Genomic DNA, 18,868 nt, shown 5'->3' with positions numbered 1-18,868 from the left:
GTGTTGAGCTTTAGTGGCATTAGCGGTGCTTTTTGAAAAACGCCGCTATAGATTGAGCATTAGCGACGCTTTTTAAAAAACGCCGCTATAGGTCGATCATTAGCAGTGCTTTTTGAAAAACGCCGCTATAGGTCGACCATTAGCGGCGCTTTTTGAAAAACGCCGCTATAGATCGAGATTTAGTGACGCTTTATCAAAAACGTCGCAAAAAACATTTTATTTGTCTATTTATTATTTAACTGGTTTATTTGTATTAATTAAAATACAATTTATTTTTAATTGAATACTTAAATTCTTAAAAAAAATGACACGTAGAAAAAATTTGGAAGTAAAAACATAAAAAAATATTTGTTAAAAATGAAAAAAATAAAATACTATTATTTAAAATAATTTTAAAGTTTTTCGGGTATATGACTATTTTTTAATTTATATATTAAATAATTTCTTATATAATCGTAAAAGAGATAGTATTAATTTTAAAATATTTAATTAATTATCATTATAGTTTAGGGTTTATAGTTTAGAGTATATGGTTTAGGATTTAAGCTTTAGGAGTTACTATTTTAAGGTTTACGGATTATGGTGTTAGGGATTATGGATTATGGTTTATGGTTTAAGTGTTGGGGTTTAAGGTTTAGGGGTTAGGCATTAAGGGTTATGGGTTTATAGTTTATGTTTTATGATTTAGGGTTTATGGGGATAGGGTTTAAGGGTTAGTGGTTAGGGGATAGGGATTTAGGGTTTATATTAGTTAGTATTTTTTAATTTATATATTAAATAATTTCTTATATAATTGTAAAAGAGATAATATTAAATTTAATATATTAAAATTATGATTATAGTTTAAATTATTTAAGAGAAAATAGATAAACTTTATATATATTAAATGGTTTAAGATTTAAGGTTTACTTGAGATTTGTTAAATGATGAAATTTTATACAATTAATTAATGCTTTTATATTTAAAAATATTTAATCTAAACCATTTCATATATATTTAAATGTTAGATTTAAAAAAAACATTGATAAATAAATAAAAAAAAGTAACAGATTGATATGGATTGGTAACTATATAGTTAGGGTTTAGGGTGTAGGTTTATGGTCTAAGATTTAGGGTTTATGGACTAGGATTTAGAATTTAGTATTTGGAGTTTAGGGTTTAATTTTTAGCGTTTAGGGGTAAATATGGTGAACTACTTAACTTGTGTATCTTAGATTTTTTATAATATAAATCTAAATAAGATAAATATAAATTATTATTTTTAAAATATATATATATCAAAATGGGTTAAATCCCAAAAGCATACATGAACAATGGTTTAGTGTGCAATTGTATACATGAACTTTAAGTTGATCCAGTTCTTGTAAATTATTAACACAATTATTGATATAACATCATTTTATATTTATATATTGCATACATAGATATTTATATTTATTCAATATAAAAATATATTGGTGTATTTATTTTTTAAAATATGTATGATTAAATCAAAATTAAAGTTTCAACTATACATTTAAACCACAATTAGAATTTCACGTCTACAATTACACATTAAATCGAAATTCATATATAATTCTGAGATGTATCTCTATCAAAATTTAGGTGTATACATATAATTAAATGCCATTTATATAAAAATCTAAACAACTAATGCGGACCATACTTAAAAGAATAATGTTTGTATTGCTTTGTCATTTTGTATTTTTTTAATTCATTGACTCCATTTTATTTCTGTTAAAGTTTCCTTTTGTATTTTATATGTTAATTTAAAATTTATAAAAATCTTCAAAAAAATTAAAATTTAAAAAAATTAAATATTTAATATTTTAATACATATTTCGCTTAAAAAGTTTAATATTTAAAATTTTAAAAAAATCCAAAAAATTTTGAAAGAAAAAAATATAAAAAAATATGTTAAAAATGAAAAAAATCAAAATTGAGCAATAATGGCACATAAAATTAAGCTATAGTGGCGTTTTTAGCAAAAACGCCCTTAAAATTTGAGCTATAATGGTTTTTTTTGTGAAAACGCCGGAAAAGACCATTATTTTTTATACCAAAAAGGGGAAATCAAAATCCCGCTCACTCTCAAAAAATAATTTTTGGTTACCCATTCGTTAGTCCCTCTTCTTCTCATATCCGTCGCGCGCCCCAATCACACTTCTTTTTCCTTTTCATTTCATTGCACTGAATTCACCCACTATAACTACTCCTTTTCTCTCGATCTGTTAGGGTTTCTTTTAATTCTAGGTAAATTGTGCTCTCTATTTTTTCCCTTATTTTAATTTCAGATTATTTCTTTATAATTTTGCTTTTTTTGGGTTTCTGAAATAATGATTCATTTATGTTGTTTTGACAAATCTGTATTAAGAAGTAACGGAATTTTTCCCTTTGATTTGGTGGCTGGAAGATTGAAGAAGGGATTTTATTTATTGTTCTTTTGCAAACATTGCCTTTGTCTTTTGTTTTGATAATTTCACAGGGGTTCAAAGCATCATTGTCTTATGGTTATTTTGGGTTTTTAAACTTGTGAGATTATTTGTGTTTCTAGCTGTTGGTTTCAATTAGATGAGGCTAACATCTCCATCACTGGTGTATAGAGGTATCTTCACCATGTTCCTCGTAGGTTCAAGATATGTTTCAGGGAAGGTAGGAAAATGCTAATGTCCTTAGGCTCATTGCTTTCTGATTTTAGTTCCATTGCGTATTTCTATTCTTGTAAGAAATTTTGGGTTTTTTTCTTTTCTTTCAAAATGTTCTTATTTTTTATTGGAGGTGATGTATAGGTATTGAAGCAGCACCAAGGAAGAAGGTTGCAGCAGCTTCTGCTTAAAAGGCAAATTCTAATGGTATGAGGTTTTGTTTTGGATGAAGCCATGTTTATGAGGAAACATTTAGTTAACTTGATCAATGTTCTTGTTCGTTTAAGATGCCCTTAAATCAATGGATCAGAAACGGGTTCATGATTTCCTTTTAGAAATAAGTTAATGCAGGTTCGGATTTTTAATCCTTTTTCTCATTTATTTTTCTAAATTTGTATAATAATATTTTGATTTGAATATTATAGTTATTGTCTGCAACAGATACAAATCTTTCTTTGAATTTATTTACTTTTTATGCAAATAATATATTAAAAATGTAAAACTTATTAAATTCAAATATTTAATGTATTTAAATATTTAGCTATTGGTTTTTAAATCTGTATTACTGTTGGTTTAAAGTCTGTAAACATACTCGGTTTAATAAAGTTTTCTTTATTTATTTTTTTTTGGTTGTGTATGGAGGCATTACGTTTGCCCCTTCACATCACATTCTTTTCAGCTGTTCCCGCTCTAATATACTTGTGATATAGTGGAGTTTGATACAGAGAATTTACAAAAAAGAATAGCCTTCTTTACCAGCACTGATCTGTTTTTGTTTGCCCATGACAAGGGGGATTATATTTCTGTTTATCTATATAAATATGGTATTAATATCATATACATAATCTCGAATTATTATTTTATCAATGGGCAATATGAGAAAGCTTTTTCACTGTATGCTAATGTAAGTATTTTAATGTATTTGTGCTCAGACTAATATATCTGCCCTTAGCTTGAAAGAACAAGATGAAGGTGTTTATAGGAAGTCCAGGAACGGTGAGTGGGTTAATGCTAAGGATATATCAACGTGCATTTTCTGCTGCTTCCATTGCAGTCATGGTCTCTGCCTCTGATTTCTCTTCCTACACTACTTTTTCGTACTTTCTGTTTTCACCTTTTCCTTACTTTCGATTCTGCTTTCAAATTTTACGTTTTTAGATTTAATGGTGCTTTTTTCCTTTTGTTTTTCCTAGTTTCGATTTATGTGGAAAATTTAATCTTCTTTTTATTTTTTTCCATTATATCAGTATTCCGGGGTTTGATGATCAACATAATTTTAGGTGAAATTATGTGTTTGAATCGGATTACTTATCAGCTTGGGAGCATAATTTTATTAAGCAAAAACTATGGGTGAAAGATAATTACCTTAGCTGATTTGTAGACTTGTGGATTATTACCTCTTTGAATGTTGGTGCAAATTTGTTTCTAGTGCTAATATTTAAAAGAATCCTGCAGCTGTTTTTGCTACTCTGGGTGTTCTGGTTTCAATTTATTGGATGTTGATTAGTTTCTAGATTTGAAATCTGGGTATGTTTAGTTTTTAAGTTTAGATCAATTTTGGACCCTATTATTTATGCTTTCTGTTTCTTATGTCAGCCGAGAAGCTTTGAGTATTGACCTTGAAGGGTATCATTCCAAATTCCAGTTGTGTTTTTGTTAAAAATGGAGATGAATGAGAATTTGCTACCTTCAATTTTACAGTTTGCTTGCATGAATGTTTAGCCTACCTATTCTTTTGAAATTTTATTCTAAGCTAAATAAGATGTAACAATTGTGTCTGGGAAATAATAGAAAGTTGGTTGTTTCAAGTGTACTTTTGTTCTTAATAGCAAATTTTGTTTCAAACTGAGTGATTATGTTGGGGTTAACAGCACAGCAGGAAAAATAAACTGATCTCCATGGAACTTTTCTTCTACTATACATAATGCAGTGATAATGGTTTACAATATAGTGACAGCCTTTAACACAGCCCTTCATTTGTGTTAATGACATTCGAGACAGAAATATAATATAGGTTTGAATGAACTTGAGTGAATAGTTTTCTAAAAGTATATAATCTCTTTATGAGTCTTCTGTTTTTCATGTCTGATCCTTCAAATATGTAACTCTGTTGGAACTTGTTCTTATTCATTTTTGAAGTCTCACGAAGTGTAGGTTCTGTTGTAAAAATGTTGAAAACAGTTGTTTTGACGTGTAAAATAGCATTTAAGCTTATCTTCTGTGGAATCTTATAGTTCTATATATTCTTGGGAAAGGGGGGAAATGTTTAGGTTTGATGGGGTGGAAAGGATGGTTAAAGTAGAGAAGAAATGTACTACAATAATTGTTATTTTGTGCACTGCAATAATTACAAATTGCTTATGGAAAATAGGTTTTCATCCATACTCTAGTTGGACATTTTTTTTGCTTCTTTGTTGATGTAACTTGTCTGTGATTTCAGCTCATGAAGCCAAATATATAAACGTTTTTATTCTCTGTATGGTTTTCTGTTTGGTTCTCTTGTAAAATGACTATAAACATTGACAGAATTGTCAATTTCTTTTAATTTTTTGCTTGTGTGTGTTCCTTGAGCAGCAATTCAGACGAGGTTACAAATGGCAATGGAGGTTAGAGACAGTCTCGAGATAGCTCACACTCCGGAGGAATTCTCTAAGTTATATGCAGGCATTGTAATACTTTGGCTTCATCTAAGCTTGAACCAGCCCTCTCTTGTATATTGTTTCTTCTTCTTTTCTGATCTTTTTCCTTTGATTAATGAGAGTTGATGATGATTTGGCATTCTTTTCTCACCAGGATGAATTTTGTTTTAGAAATAGTAATACTTAGTGAGTATGTCTATGTGTGTGTGTGTGTGTTTTTTTTATGTATTAAATTACATATTGAATCAATGTTTATGTATTAAATTTAAATTCATTAATTTTTATATTTAGTTTTAAAGTTAAATTTTTTATAAAAAAATTAATTTAATTAATATTTTTTTATTTATCCTTAAATGTGTATAGTTTAAAGTTCAAATTTCAAAAATAAAACATAATATAATATTTATCATAGAAATAGATATTATTTAGTTAAAATTTATTTTTTTAAAGGTCATGTTTTTTAGCGGCGTTTATGAGAAAAGTGTCGCTAAAGGTCTATTTTATAGTGGCCTTTGTGGGAAAAACGTTGCTAAAGGTCATGTTCTTTAGCAGCATTTGTGGTAAAAGCGCCGCTAAAGGTCATGTTCTTTAGCGGCGTTTGTGGGAAAAGCGCCACTAAATGACGTGTTATTTAGCGGCGTTTGTGGGAAAAGCGCCACTAAAGGACATGTTCTTTAGTGGCGTTTGTGGGAAAAATGCCGGTAAAGGTCATGTTCTTTAGCGGCGTTTATAGAAAAAGCGCCACTGAAGGTCATGTTCTTTAGCGGCGTTTGTGGGAAAAGCGCTGCTAAAGGTCATGTTCTTTAGTGGCGTTTTTTACATAAACGCCTAAAAATGTTAGCGGCGTTGTTTTTTGCGACGCCTTTAAATAGTTTTGGCGGCGTTTATAAGCGCCGCTATAGACCCAAAAAAACGTCGCTAAAAATCTGTTTTGCTGTAGTGATCTTACTTTGCTTAATTAGATCTGGATAGATCAAATACGGGAGGTAAGGAAATAGTAACGGATTATTAGTATACAAGTTCACGAATATTATCGAGGTAAGTTCGTGTAACTAAATTGTATATTTATGTGATATGCTTTATTTATATTCATGTGATTTGTACAATTGTTAAGTATGAAAATAAATCACATATCCGACAATATCTGACAAGCAATAAATCTCATTTGAACAAATGAAATTAGATGGATACAGGGTTCCCGAAGTGGTTGTGGTTTTGCATATGTTGCAAACACACCATAGCTCACAAGAGCATCCCGTTATAGCTCATATGAGCATCCGATATAAGTTCTCTTGAGCTTTTCGATACATGGTTCTTCCAAGCTTCCTGTTTATGTGCTCTTATGAGTATTCTGATCGATAGTGATCCTGCATGTGTTGCAGAAACACTACAGCTCTTATGAGCATCCTGATATATGGCTATTTGGAGCTTCCCAATTAAAATCTCTTTAATGAGCTTTCTGATAATAGCTCTTTGGAGTTACCTGTTAAGCTCGCACGAGCTTTTTGATTTAAGCTCTTATGAGTTTCCTATTATTAAGCCCGGATAAGCTTCCCATTACAAGCTCATGTGAGCTTTCTGTTATTTGGCTTGGAAGAGCTTCCTATTTAAATGCTCAATGAGCATTCCTGAATATGAATTGATGGGAAATAGTATGTACACTTTGTGTGTACTAACCATGTATCCATCGATATTATAAGTGGTTCAACGGGTAAAGTTATGATAAATGACAACAATAAATTTGTGATGAAAGATTATGGACATATATTTGACTACAAACATGACTTGTATATGAAGTTTGTATACAAGATATGAGAATTTTATGGAAATGATATTTGCTTGATATACTGAAGCATGAATTGATTGTTACTTGAATGTGGAATTTGTTTGATGACTTTGTTCATCCATGATTAAGGGTTATTATATGTAATTACTTGGTTAACATGATGTGGATATGTGTTTAGATTAATGATCAACTTGCTTGAATATATTATGTGTATTTATCTTAACTGCATTTGAATGGTAAGTGATTTCCCGTTATACAAACTTACTAAGCATTTAAATGCTTACTCTATTATATATCCTCTGTTTTATAGTACTTGGAGGCTCGTAAAGGTTAGAAGTTGGTCGGAGCTACATCACACTATCCTACAACTCATTTCGGTATAAATAGCAAAAATTTATTTTGATTATAATGGCATGTATAGACTAAAGTGGTCAAGGATGACATATATGTGATTGGTTGAGATTAGCCATTGGTATGGCTTGTAAATGGTATGTTTTGATAAATAAAATGGTCTTAATATGTTTAATGTGTGTTTGAAATGGATGATTAATGAAAATCATATTGGCATATTGATTATGATAGTAAAATTGATAGAACATGCCTATATATATACATATGATGTTTTGGTAAGTATAAATACTTGAACATATGTGTTGATATGTCTTACATGAAAATTATTTTGGCTTGATTTGAATGATTTATATTGGATTGGAAATGTGTTTAAATGTTATTGTAGGTGAAAGAAAAGTTTGGGTGAGAAATAAGGCTTGGAAATAGCCCTATTTTGCCCACGCGGGTAGAGACACGGGCATATGTCTCAACCCGTGTCTTTACCGTGTGTGACACATGGCCATGCGCATGAGCATGTGGGTCAGCTGTATGTCCCCTACATCTTTAAAATTGTAAAATAGAATGCTCAAGTATTTTCACACGAGCAGAGACACGGGTATGTGTCCCAATCGTATGTGGCACACAGCCTGGCACACGGGCGTGTAACTTGGCTGTGTAGCCACTGCACTTAATTAATGTAAATTAAAATGTTCAAACAGCCTAACACACGGGCGTGTAGCTTGGCCATGTGACCCTAGTCAGTAACCACTTTAATTCGGACACAGGTTGGGACACGACCATGTGTCCCTATTTCGAATGTCCACACGACCTGAGACATGAGCGTGTGTACCCTACACCTAAAAATATATATATAGAAAATTTTCAAAAAATTCTTTGAGTACTCGGATTAGTCTCGACTTATTTTTATGGCATATTTTGAGCCTCGAGGGCTCATATAAAGGACAATATGATTGTTTATGATTGATTTCTGATATAAACGAGAAATGATATGAAATGTTTGTATTTGATCTATTTATTTTGGTAATACTCTGTAATCCTGTTCCGGTGAAGGATACGGGTTAAAAGTGTTACATTTATTAGTATCGGGGCTACGAGCCAATTCTCAGACTAACGTAACATGTATGAGTCTAGCTATACATGCCATTATATAACTTGTGATAGTGTGATATCTGCTGACCATTTTAAATATTTTTTTCACACAGTAATGTCATCCAACCAAGCTGAATCTAAAGAAGCTAAGAACAATGCTCAAGCTTCAGTACAAAGAGTAGCATCTAGCTCCAGTGTTGTTTGTTAAAAATAAAGATGGTTCAATGAGGTTGCGTATTGATTATCGGCAATTGAATAAGGTGACAATCAAGAATAGATATCCGTTACCTCGTATTGATGATCTGTTTGACCAGTTGAAAGGAGTTTCTGTGTTTTCAAATATTGATTTGAGATCAGGTTACTACCAATTGAAGGTGAAAGAAAGTGATGTACCGAAGACAACATTTCGTACAAGGTATGGCAATTATGAATTTTTAGTTATGCCTTTCGGATTGACAAATGCTCCTAGTGCTTTTATGGATCTCATGAACCGTGTTTTTGAACCGTATCTGGATCAGTTTGTGGTGGTTTTTATTAATGATATTTTTGTTTATTCGAAATTCGAATCTAAACATGAGCAGCATCTTAGAATTGTTTTGCAAATATTACGGGAGAAATAGTAATATGGAAGAAACAGTAATATGGAAAACTTAGCAAATGTGAATTCTAATTATCAGAGGTTGTGTTTTTGGGACATGTGGTTTTGACAAAGGGAACTAGAGTTGATTCGTAGAAAATTGAAGCCATTGTTTAGTGGAAAGCACCAAGAAATGTGTCAGAAGTACGCAGTTTTCTGGGTTTGGCTGGTTATTATCTGAGATTCGTAAATGGAATTTCAAAGATGGTTTTGCCGATGGAAAAGTTGTTGCAAAAGAATGTCCCATTTGTTTGGGATGATCAGTGCCAGGAAAGTTTTGAGAAATTGAAGCAATTGTTGACAGAAGCACCGGTTTTGACATTGCCAGAGTCAGGAAAGGATTTCGTTATTTACAGTGATGCTTCTTTGAATGGTCTCGGGTGTGTATTAATGAAATATGGAAAAGTGATAGCTTATGCATCTCGGCAATTAAAACCGCATAAACGTAATTATCCGACAACGATTTAGAGCTAGCTGTCGTGATTTTTGCACTGAAAATTTAGAGACATTACTTGTATAGTGAGAAATGTTTTATTTATATTGGTCATAAAACTCTCAAGTATCTTTTATCTCAAAATGAGCTGAATTTGAGACAGCGTCGGTGGATAGAACTTTTAAAAGATTATGATTGTGTTATTGATTACCATCCGGGAAAGGCCAATATGGTAGCTGATGCATTGAGTAGAAAAGCAACAATTGAATTACGAGCAATGTTTGTATAGCTTAGTATCAGTGATGATGGAAGTCTATTGGCTAAATTAAGAGTTAAACCGGTAATGTTTGATCAGATCAGGTCAGTATAGTTAGAAGACGACAAGTTGATGAAGAAAATAGAAATGGTTCAGAATGGTATATTAGAAAATTTCAGCATTGATAATCATGGATGTTTGAGATTTCATAATCGGATTTGTGTACCAGATGTTTTAAAATTGAAAGAGTTGATACATCATGAAGCACATGACAGTACTTTTGTGATGCATTCGGGTGGAATAAAAATGTACCGTAATCTATGAAAATCTTATTGGTGGCCAAGTATAAAAAGAGATATAGTTGAATATGTAGCTAAATGCTTGGCTTGTCAACGAGTAAAGGCAGATTATCAGGTTTCTACTAAATTACTTCAGCCTATTAATATTTTTGAATGGAAATGGGACTGTATTACGATGGATTTTGTAACCGAGTTACTATTGTTAGTAAGTAAGAAAAATGTCATTTGGGTGATTGTTGATCGTCTTACAAAGTTAGCTCATTTTATAGTTGTCAAAACTGATTGGTCACTTCAGAAACTTGTTGAATTTACATTCGGGAAATTGTAAGATGTCATGGTATTCCAGTATCAATAATTTCTGATCAGGATCCGCGTTTCACATCGAGATTTTGGAGGTAGTTGCATGAATCTTTGGGTACACGACTCAATTTTAGAACAGCTTTTCATCCACAGACTGATGGACAATCAGAATAAGTTATTCAGATTTAAGAAGATATGCTTTGAGCTTGTGTCATTGATTTTGAATCTGGTTGGGAGCGGTATTTACCATTGGCTAAATTTGTGTACAATAATAGTTTCCAGTCAAACATTCAGATGGCTCCATATGAAGCTCTATATGGTCGAAAATATCGATCAGCTGCATGTTGGATGAAACTAAATGAAAGGAAAATGATTGGGCCAGAGTTAATTCAAGAAACAGAGGATACTGTTAAGAAGATTCAAGATAGACTGAAAGCCACTTTTGATAGACAGAAATCATATGCAGACTTGAAACGTCGAGACATTGAGTATTCTGTTAGTGATAAGATATTTCTTAAAGTATCGCATTGAAAGAAAATCTTGAGATTTGGCCGAAAGGGAAAGTTGAGTCCTCGTTACATTGGGCCGTATGAGATTATAAAAAGAGTTGGGCCAGTTGCTTATCGTTTAGCTTTGCCTCCAGAATTACAGAAGATTCACGATGTTTTTCATGTTTCAATGCTCAGAAGATATAGATCAGATCATTTTCATGTTATTTCGACAGAGGATATAGAAATCCGACCTGATTTGACATATGAAGAAGAGTCAATTGAAATATTAGTTCGAGAGGTAAAAGAATTGTGTAATAAACGAGTACCATTAGTAAAAGTATTATGGTGTAGTCATAGTAATGAGGAGGGAACTTGGGAACCGGAAGAAACTATGATATCTCAGTACCCTCCATCTCTTTTCAGGTAAATTTCGAGGATGAAATTTATTAAAGGGGGGAGAATTGTAATGACTCAATAGTCAGGTAATTGGAAAGTGTATTTTTGGGTCATCGTTTTCGTGAAATAGATTCATAAATATTTATTAAATATATTTACAAAGTTAGTTGTGTGGTTAATTAGGTTTTAATTAGGAGAATTAGCTTGAATTAAGGTTAATTAGGTATAAGGATTAAATTGAATAAAGTGTAAAAGCTTAATTATAGATTAAAGAAAAGTTGAAGGACTAAATAAATAAATAAACCAAATTAAGACAATTGTATGGTAATAATGTACATATGTAATAAAGACATACATACATTTGTAATATACATATATACTTACTTAGTATTTAAGAATAAATAAATATATTATATTATATTATATTATAATAGTTTAATAATAAATAAAACATAAAAGATAGAAAAGAAACATATAACAGAGAAGTGAAACAAAACAGGGGAAAAAAAGGAAAAGAAAAAAAAAGGGAAATTAGGGTTTTTAAGGTTCCAAGCTTAAGTGGTAAGTCAATTTCACCCATTTTCTTGTAATTTTTGAGTTTTTAGAATCCTAGAACAAAATATTACTTGATTCATGTTGAAAATTTGAAAGTTAGTGAATGTTTAGAAGTTGTTCATGTTGAATAAATTGAAGAATTAATGATTAAATTGATAGAATTTCAAGCTAGAATAGAAATATGGATTGAATTGTAAATTAAATTATAAGTTTTGAGTAATAGGGACTAAATTGAGAGAATTTCAAAATTAGGATTTTATGGTGAAATTAGGGAGTTGAAATTAGGTTAAAGTGGAAGTTGAATTGATATATGGAATTAGTTTTGTAAGAAAAAAAAAGTTAGTTTGATTTAAGGACTAAATTGAAATTTAGGCAAAATTTGTGTATAAATTAAAATATTCAATGTTAAATTGTGTTGTATTGATGATTTTTAATTGTTCTAATTCTGTAGCTAACGTTGAGCCAGAGGCTTTGGCTAAGAAATGAAAAGACAAGATTAACGAGGATTAGCTCGAAAAATATGGTTTGTATTTCTATAATCTGAATTTAATAATTATTTGTTGTATTTATTATTTTATATGCATGGTAAGTGAAACTAAGGTGAGTATTCGGATTTTTTATGTTAAATTGAATGTAAGTGAATTTGTGATTAATGTGAATGTGGATATTGGATATTGATTGTATTGAAATATGAAAATTTGAATTGAGTTGAATTATGAGTATATGTAATTATTTGAATTGAAATGTGTATTGATTGGAAATTAAAAAGCGATGTGTGTAACACTCCAAAGCCGGCCTAGATGTTATGGTCAAATCTGGCGATACCACGTGATAGCATTTGAAACTAGGTTGTTACAATAAAATAATTTTCCATTAATTTACACTTGTTAACCCCAAAATCGTTACTTATCTAACCATACATTTTTATGTATTTCATTGCGGAAGCTTTTAAAAGCCGTTTGAGTAAATCGTGTGTTTAGAGAAAACTTTGTCTTTTTGAAAATCGAGTTCTTAAACGTCTTAGCAGTTATCCATAAAAAATAAATAATAACCCAAATAAAGTAAAAGTCCCAAAAAGTCCGCAATTTACATCAAAAGTTACCCCAGAATATAATTAAAAATTAAATACCCAAAGTTGAAGAAAAAGTTTAGGTTCGTGTGGCCACCGCCAAGTCCTCCGCTGCACCGATTCGTCAAGTTTGGGGATTACTTGCACAAATTAAGCAGAAGGGGTGAGTTTACGTAAACTCAGTGTGTAATTCCCCGTGTAAACAAACAGACAATATTCAAAATAAACTTAGTCTGGGCCTAAGCCCTTTTCAGTATCAGTGACAGTATCAGCTAGGGCTTTAGCCTATTTCAGTACAAAAGTAGTCATGCATTTGGGCTTTGGCCTATTACAGTATCAGTAATCAGTACAGTAACAAATTATGCAGTAAACAAGTCCTACCCAGCCAGCTTCTACACACCATCTCCGTCTAACCCTACACTCCATGTGGGGATATAGTCAACCTACCCATCCCTACACTCCAAAATGGTACCAAAAGCGGCACTAGACAGTAATTTGCAGTTGAGCTACCAGCATATTAGGCTTAAAGCCTTTCAGTACACTTCCTCTACATATATCATCCCATCCCCATACAATGCTACATACAGTCATGGCATGCTATCACATAGTGTCATGCATATAATCAGTACAGTATTCTAATCATGCACAGTAAACAATCATACATATATCATTCAGTCAAATAGGGATCAAAGCATTGCTTACCGACCCCACAGTAGGTTCACAGTCGACTCGAGCGACCCGTGCAACCTTAGCAAGCAAATCAGTAAATTAGGCTCACATACCCATATGATTTACCTGTGTGGGCGCGCACGGCCTGGCTCGTCGCTCACACGCTCGTGTTCCATCACACGGCCTACTACACGGGCGATCACATGCCCGTGTGGTGTTGACAGAATACTTTTTCGGCTTTTCACCAATCCTCATTTTTGGTGTTTCAGATACACACCTAGTTTGCTTTCGATGCAAAAGTCCCTCCAAGCAATCCCAACCCATAATTGTGCAGTATACACTCGATTAACCACTTAAACAACTGAATTAACCAAAACCCAAAATGGGAATTTTCACCATTTGAACGACAACTCTTACCTTCAAAATAAAAATAGTGCTTTCACGCCTTTAAAATGGCGATTAGGACTGATGCACAGCCCATTGATTGATTCCTATCACCAAAACCCATCTTCAATCACTTAATTAGGAAAAATGTTAAGGCTACCCAAAAGAAAGACTCACCACGCGCGCGCAATCCAACTTCACACAGTAAGAAACAAATAGGAACCGAAATTGCAAAAAAGAGAGTAAGGAGATGATTAAATTTTCAACAGTAAAAATAGAGGGAGAAGAAGGAGAAACGGCAGTGACTTTTGGGGGGGAGAGAATTTCGGTAATGGGGAACAAAATAATATCCCCATAACTCTCTAATCCTCCAAATTACTCTCCCACTTGCCTAACAACTCCACTACTCAGATCCAGTTTTCCTCAAACACTCCTACAGCCTCCAGCAAAATAGTAATTTCCTTACTCCCGCAGGGATTCGAACACAAAACCTCCATCACACCCACACTCCACTTAACCACCAGACCAGCAGGCCCATTCTGATATAATTTTACAAACCTTTAATTAAGAGCCTACTAACTAGAGATAGGGCTTCATTCATAAAAAATATCAAAAATTTTCCAAAGTTAGAGCTCGAACCTAAGACTTATCTGGCACATCTAAAACTCTTAATCACTGAAGCAAATACACATTTTTGTTGTAAATTAACAGAACAGAAATATAAATTTTAAGGCGTTACAATATGAAACCTTATTAACTGTATCGGGCTGAGTCAGATATAGTTGACATGCTATAGGATTGAAAGAGTTTAGGGATACTTCGACCACGAGTTGATGAGACACTGGTACTTCGGATAAATTCGATGAGGTACTGGGTATCAACTTACTTCGGCAAGGCCGATGAGACATTGGGTGTCAACTTATTACTTCAAATTATTCAATCATACACTGGGTATCGTATTGGTGTGTTTTGGTTGGATCCGTGTATCCGCCAAAGTCTGAGTCCTGTTAATAGGGATGTATGAATGAATTTGTAATATGAATAATATCGAATGATTTTGAACATGAATTTGATTATGATATTAAATTGAGTTATGAAAATTGAAATGTATGAACCAATGAGTTCATGATATGGTTATTGACATAATGAGATGATATGTGAATCCTATTGAGAAAAGCTATTTGAATAGCAATTGATGGGAATTGAAAGTGTTATGAATGATGGTTTAAGAAATTGATTATTTGTTTTAATGATCTTTGATTATGTGAGGCTAAATGTATGTAAATATTATAAATTATTGCTTAATAAGTATTCGGATTTTAGAAATACCACTGAGTTTTATAGTCAGCGTATGGTTTGTTTCCGTGCGCAGGTTAGGTTAAAGTTTGAACGTTAAATCAGTATCCAAAGCTGATCCCGAACTCTTTGTCGTGAAATATATTTCTTTTTAGTAAATGGCATATACCTAGGATGTACTATTTGTTATTTTGGGAAATATTTGTAAATGATGATATAATATGAAATAAGTTGAACACATATGTGAACATATGTTTCATGTTTAAAACAATTAAGTGATGTGCTTTGGTTGAAATAGGCAAAAATTAGGAAAAATTTTGAAATTTTGCGAAAAAATTTCTAAGTTTCCGATTGAGTCCCAATTTGATTCTAACACGTATTTTGGGCCTCGAGGACCCATAAAAGAGACTATATGATTAATTTATGTAATATATGTGTATTGAACTGGGAAATGTTTGTATTTGTTCTGAAATGTTTGGTAATGCTCTATAACCTTATTCTGGCAACGGATATGGGTTAGGGGGTGTTACATAGAGGTATATCGCGCTCCAGTCCAAGATCTCAGGCTACATCTGCAGGGAGTGCAGGCAGTGTCAAAAACACTAAACCTAGGTGCAAACACTATAATAAATTCCATTTTGGTGAGTACCGCATGAAAAGTGGAGCTTGTTTTAGATGTGGTTCCTATGATCACTATCTTGAAGATTGTCTGGAGAAAGTTAAAGAGATGTTGTACAGACTTCAAATCCAAGTAACTCCACTACAAGAGGTAGAACACCTCGTAACCCTGGCAATGTTAATGGTAGTCAAGGTACGGTAAAAGATACAATCATCAAAGCTGAAGCACGAGCACCGGCAAGGACATATGCTATTAGTGTATGTGATGATGCCTCTGCACCCGATGTTATTACTGGTATTTTTTCTCTTCTTGATACTGATATAACTATTTTAATTGATCTCGGTTCAACTCATTCATACATTTTCATTAATTTACTGTTATTAAAAATTTACCTATCGAGTCCACTGAAATCATGGTTAAAGTATCAAACCCCTTGGGTCAGTATGTGATGGTGAATAAAATTTGTAAGAACTGTCCATTAATGATACAAGGTTTCTGTTTTCTGGACAATTTGATGTTATTGCTATTTGATGAATTTGATATAATTCTGGGCATGGATTGGTTAACTCATCATGATGCCGTGGTAAATTGTAAACAAAAGCATATTATGTTGAAATGTCAGAATGGTGAAATGTTCTGTATTGAATCTAATAAATTGGATGGGTTATCTAATGTGATATCAGCCATGTCAGTACAGAAATATGTCAGAAAGGGTTATGATGTTTATCTTGCTTATGTATCCGATATTAAAGTGTATGAATCCAAGATTAAATCAGTACTAATATCTGTGAGTATTCTGATGTGTTTCCGGAAGAATTACTCAGATTACCACCAATCAGAGAAGTGGAATTTTCTATAGATCCTATTCTATGGATGACACCGATATCTATAGCACCATACAGAATGGCCCCTACAGAATTAAAAGAGTCGAAAGCACATTTGTAAGAATTGACTGACAGAGGTTTTGCTCAACCTAGTTCTTCACCTTGGGGTACGTTGATTCTATTTGTTAAGAAGAAAGATAGATCTCTGAGATTGTGTATTGATTATCAACAGTTTAATAAAGTCACAATCAAGAATAAATATTCACTACCTCGTATTGATGACTTGTTTGACTAGTTGAAAGGTGCCACCGTGTTTTCAAAGATTGATCTCTATTATGGCTACTATTAATTACGGGTAAAAGACTCAAATGTACCAAAAACAGTTTTTAGAACCAGGTACGAACATTATGAATTCCTTGTGATGCTATTTGGCTTAACGAATGCACCTGTGGTATTTATGGATCTTATGAACAGAATTTTCAGACCGTATCTAAATAGATTTGTGGTGGTGTTTATTGATGACATTCCGGTATATTCTCAAGATGAAACCGAGCATCCTGACCATTTGAGAATTGTTCTGCAAACATTGTGTAAGAAACAGTTGTATGCTAAATTCAGTAAATGTGAATTCTGGCTTCAGAAAATTGGTTTTCTTGGACATATAGTATCTGCTGAAGGCATCAGAATAGATCCGAATAAAATTTTCACAATTGTTAACCGGAAACCACCAAAAAATGTGTCTGAAGTTAGAAGTTTTCTGAGATTAGCTAGCTATTATCGGAGATTTGTACAAGAGTTTTTGATAATAGCTTTGCTGATGACACGGTTGTTGCAGAAAGATGTGAAGTTTGAGTGGTCTGATAAATCCCAGCAAAACTTTGATCGCCTGAAAGCCTTTTTGACCGAAACACCAGTTTTCGTTCAGCTTGAATCTGGTAAGGAATTTGTAATTTATATTAATGCATAATTGAATGGCTTAAGCTGTGTTTTGATGTAAGACGGTAAAGTAATAGCTTATGCATCTGAACAGCTAAAACAATAAGAAAAGAATCACCTAATACATGATCTGGAATTAACAGCTATTATATTTGCTTTGAAAATTTGGCTACACTACTTATTTGGTTAAAAATGTCATATATTCACTGATTACAAAAGCTTAAAGTATTTGATGTCGCAAACAGACTTGAATCTGAGACAGCGAGGTCGCTTGAATTATTGAAAGATTATGATATGGTTATCGACTATCATCCGGGAAAAACAAATGTAGTTGCAGATGCTCTGAGCAGAAAATCTCTGTTTGCCTTGGAGCAATGAATACCCGATTATCATTGTCTGATGATGGCTCCATCTTAGCTGAGCTAAAAGTCAAACTGACATTTTTACAATAGATTTGTAAAGCTTAGAAAAATGATGATAAATTACAAGTTAAACAGGTACAATGTGAGTCAATTTCTGATTCAGAATTTCAAATTGGGTCTAATGATTGTTTATTATTCAGAGGTAGACTATGTGTACCGAAGAACTCAGAAATTGTACAGAAGATTTTGTATGAAGCTCATTATGATACTTTGTTTGTTCATCTAGGGAGTAATAAAATGTATAATGATTTAAAAAGAGATGTACTGGTGGCCGGGTATGAAACGTGATATTTTTGAATTTTTATCTAGATGTTTGGTAGGACAGCAAGTTAAAGCTAAACATCAAATGCCTTCAGGTTTACTACAACCAGTGACAATAATGAAATGGAAATGGGAAAGAATTTCTATGGACCTTGTATTGAGATTGCCCCTATCTCCGAAAAAAAGATGCTATTTGGGTAATCGTTGACCGTTTAACAAAGTCTGCACATTTTATTCCGGTAGTATGAATTTCTCTCTGGACAGATTGGCTAAGCTATATGTTTCTGAGATTGTCAGGTTACATGGTGTGTCAGTTCTTAATATTTCTGATAGAGATCCTCGGTTTACATCTCGATTCTGGAGCAAGTTACAAGAAGCTTTGGGTACACGGTTGCATTTTAGTATTGTTTTTTATCTGCAAACAGATAGTTAATCCGAATACATAATTCAAATTCTTGAAGATATGCTTCAATGTTATGTACTAGAATTCGAAGGCAATTGGAAAAAAATA

General features: G+C 32.5%; 1 protein-coding gene across 20 annotated transcripts; it reads left to right on the top strand.

Annotated features, from left to right (window-relative positions):
- The first annotated feature begins 2,033 nt into the window (after positions 1-2,033).
- Positions 2,034-5,574, top strand: LOC107904376 (uncharacterized). 20 transcript variants are annotated; one of them, XR_005926582.1, is made up of 6 exons: positions 2,034-2,253; positions 2,604-2,652; positions 2,790-2,852; positions 2,933-2,996; positions 3,578-3,704; positions 5,220-5,574. XR_005926582.1 is itself a non-coding variant. In XM_041112312.1 (5 exons), the coding sequence occupies exons 2-5, from the start codon at positions 2,572-2,574 to the stop codon at positions 5,408-5,410; spliced, it is 399 nt and encodes a 132-aa protein (XP_040968246.1). In that variant the 5' UTR covers positions 2,039-2,253; positions 2,555-2,571; the 3' UTR covers positions 5,411-5,574. The 20 variants fall into 20 exon arrangements, 8 of the variants coding, with proteins under 8 accessions (XP_040968246.1, XP_016686214.2, XP_016686213.2 ...); XR_005926578.1 differs by having other exon boundaries at positions 2,038-2,253; positions 2,555-2,652; XR_001686210.2 differs by lacking the exon at positions 2,604-2,652 and having other exon boundaries at positions 2,036-2,253.
- Positions 5,575-18,868: the final 13,294 nt, after the last annotated feature.

This window comes from Gossypium hirsutum, chromosome A05, assembly GCF_007990345.1.
Source record: "Gossypium hirsutum isolate 1008001.06 chromosome A05, Gossypium_hirsutum_v2.1, whole genome shotgun sequence".
Taxonomy (NCBI): Eukaryota; Viridiplantae; Streptophyta; class Magnoliopsida; order Malvales; family Malvaceae; genus Gossypium; species Gossypium hirsutum.
The sequence above is the reverse complement of the archived record's forward strand: the minus strand, read 5'-3'. Positions and strand labels throughout refer to the sequence as shown.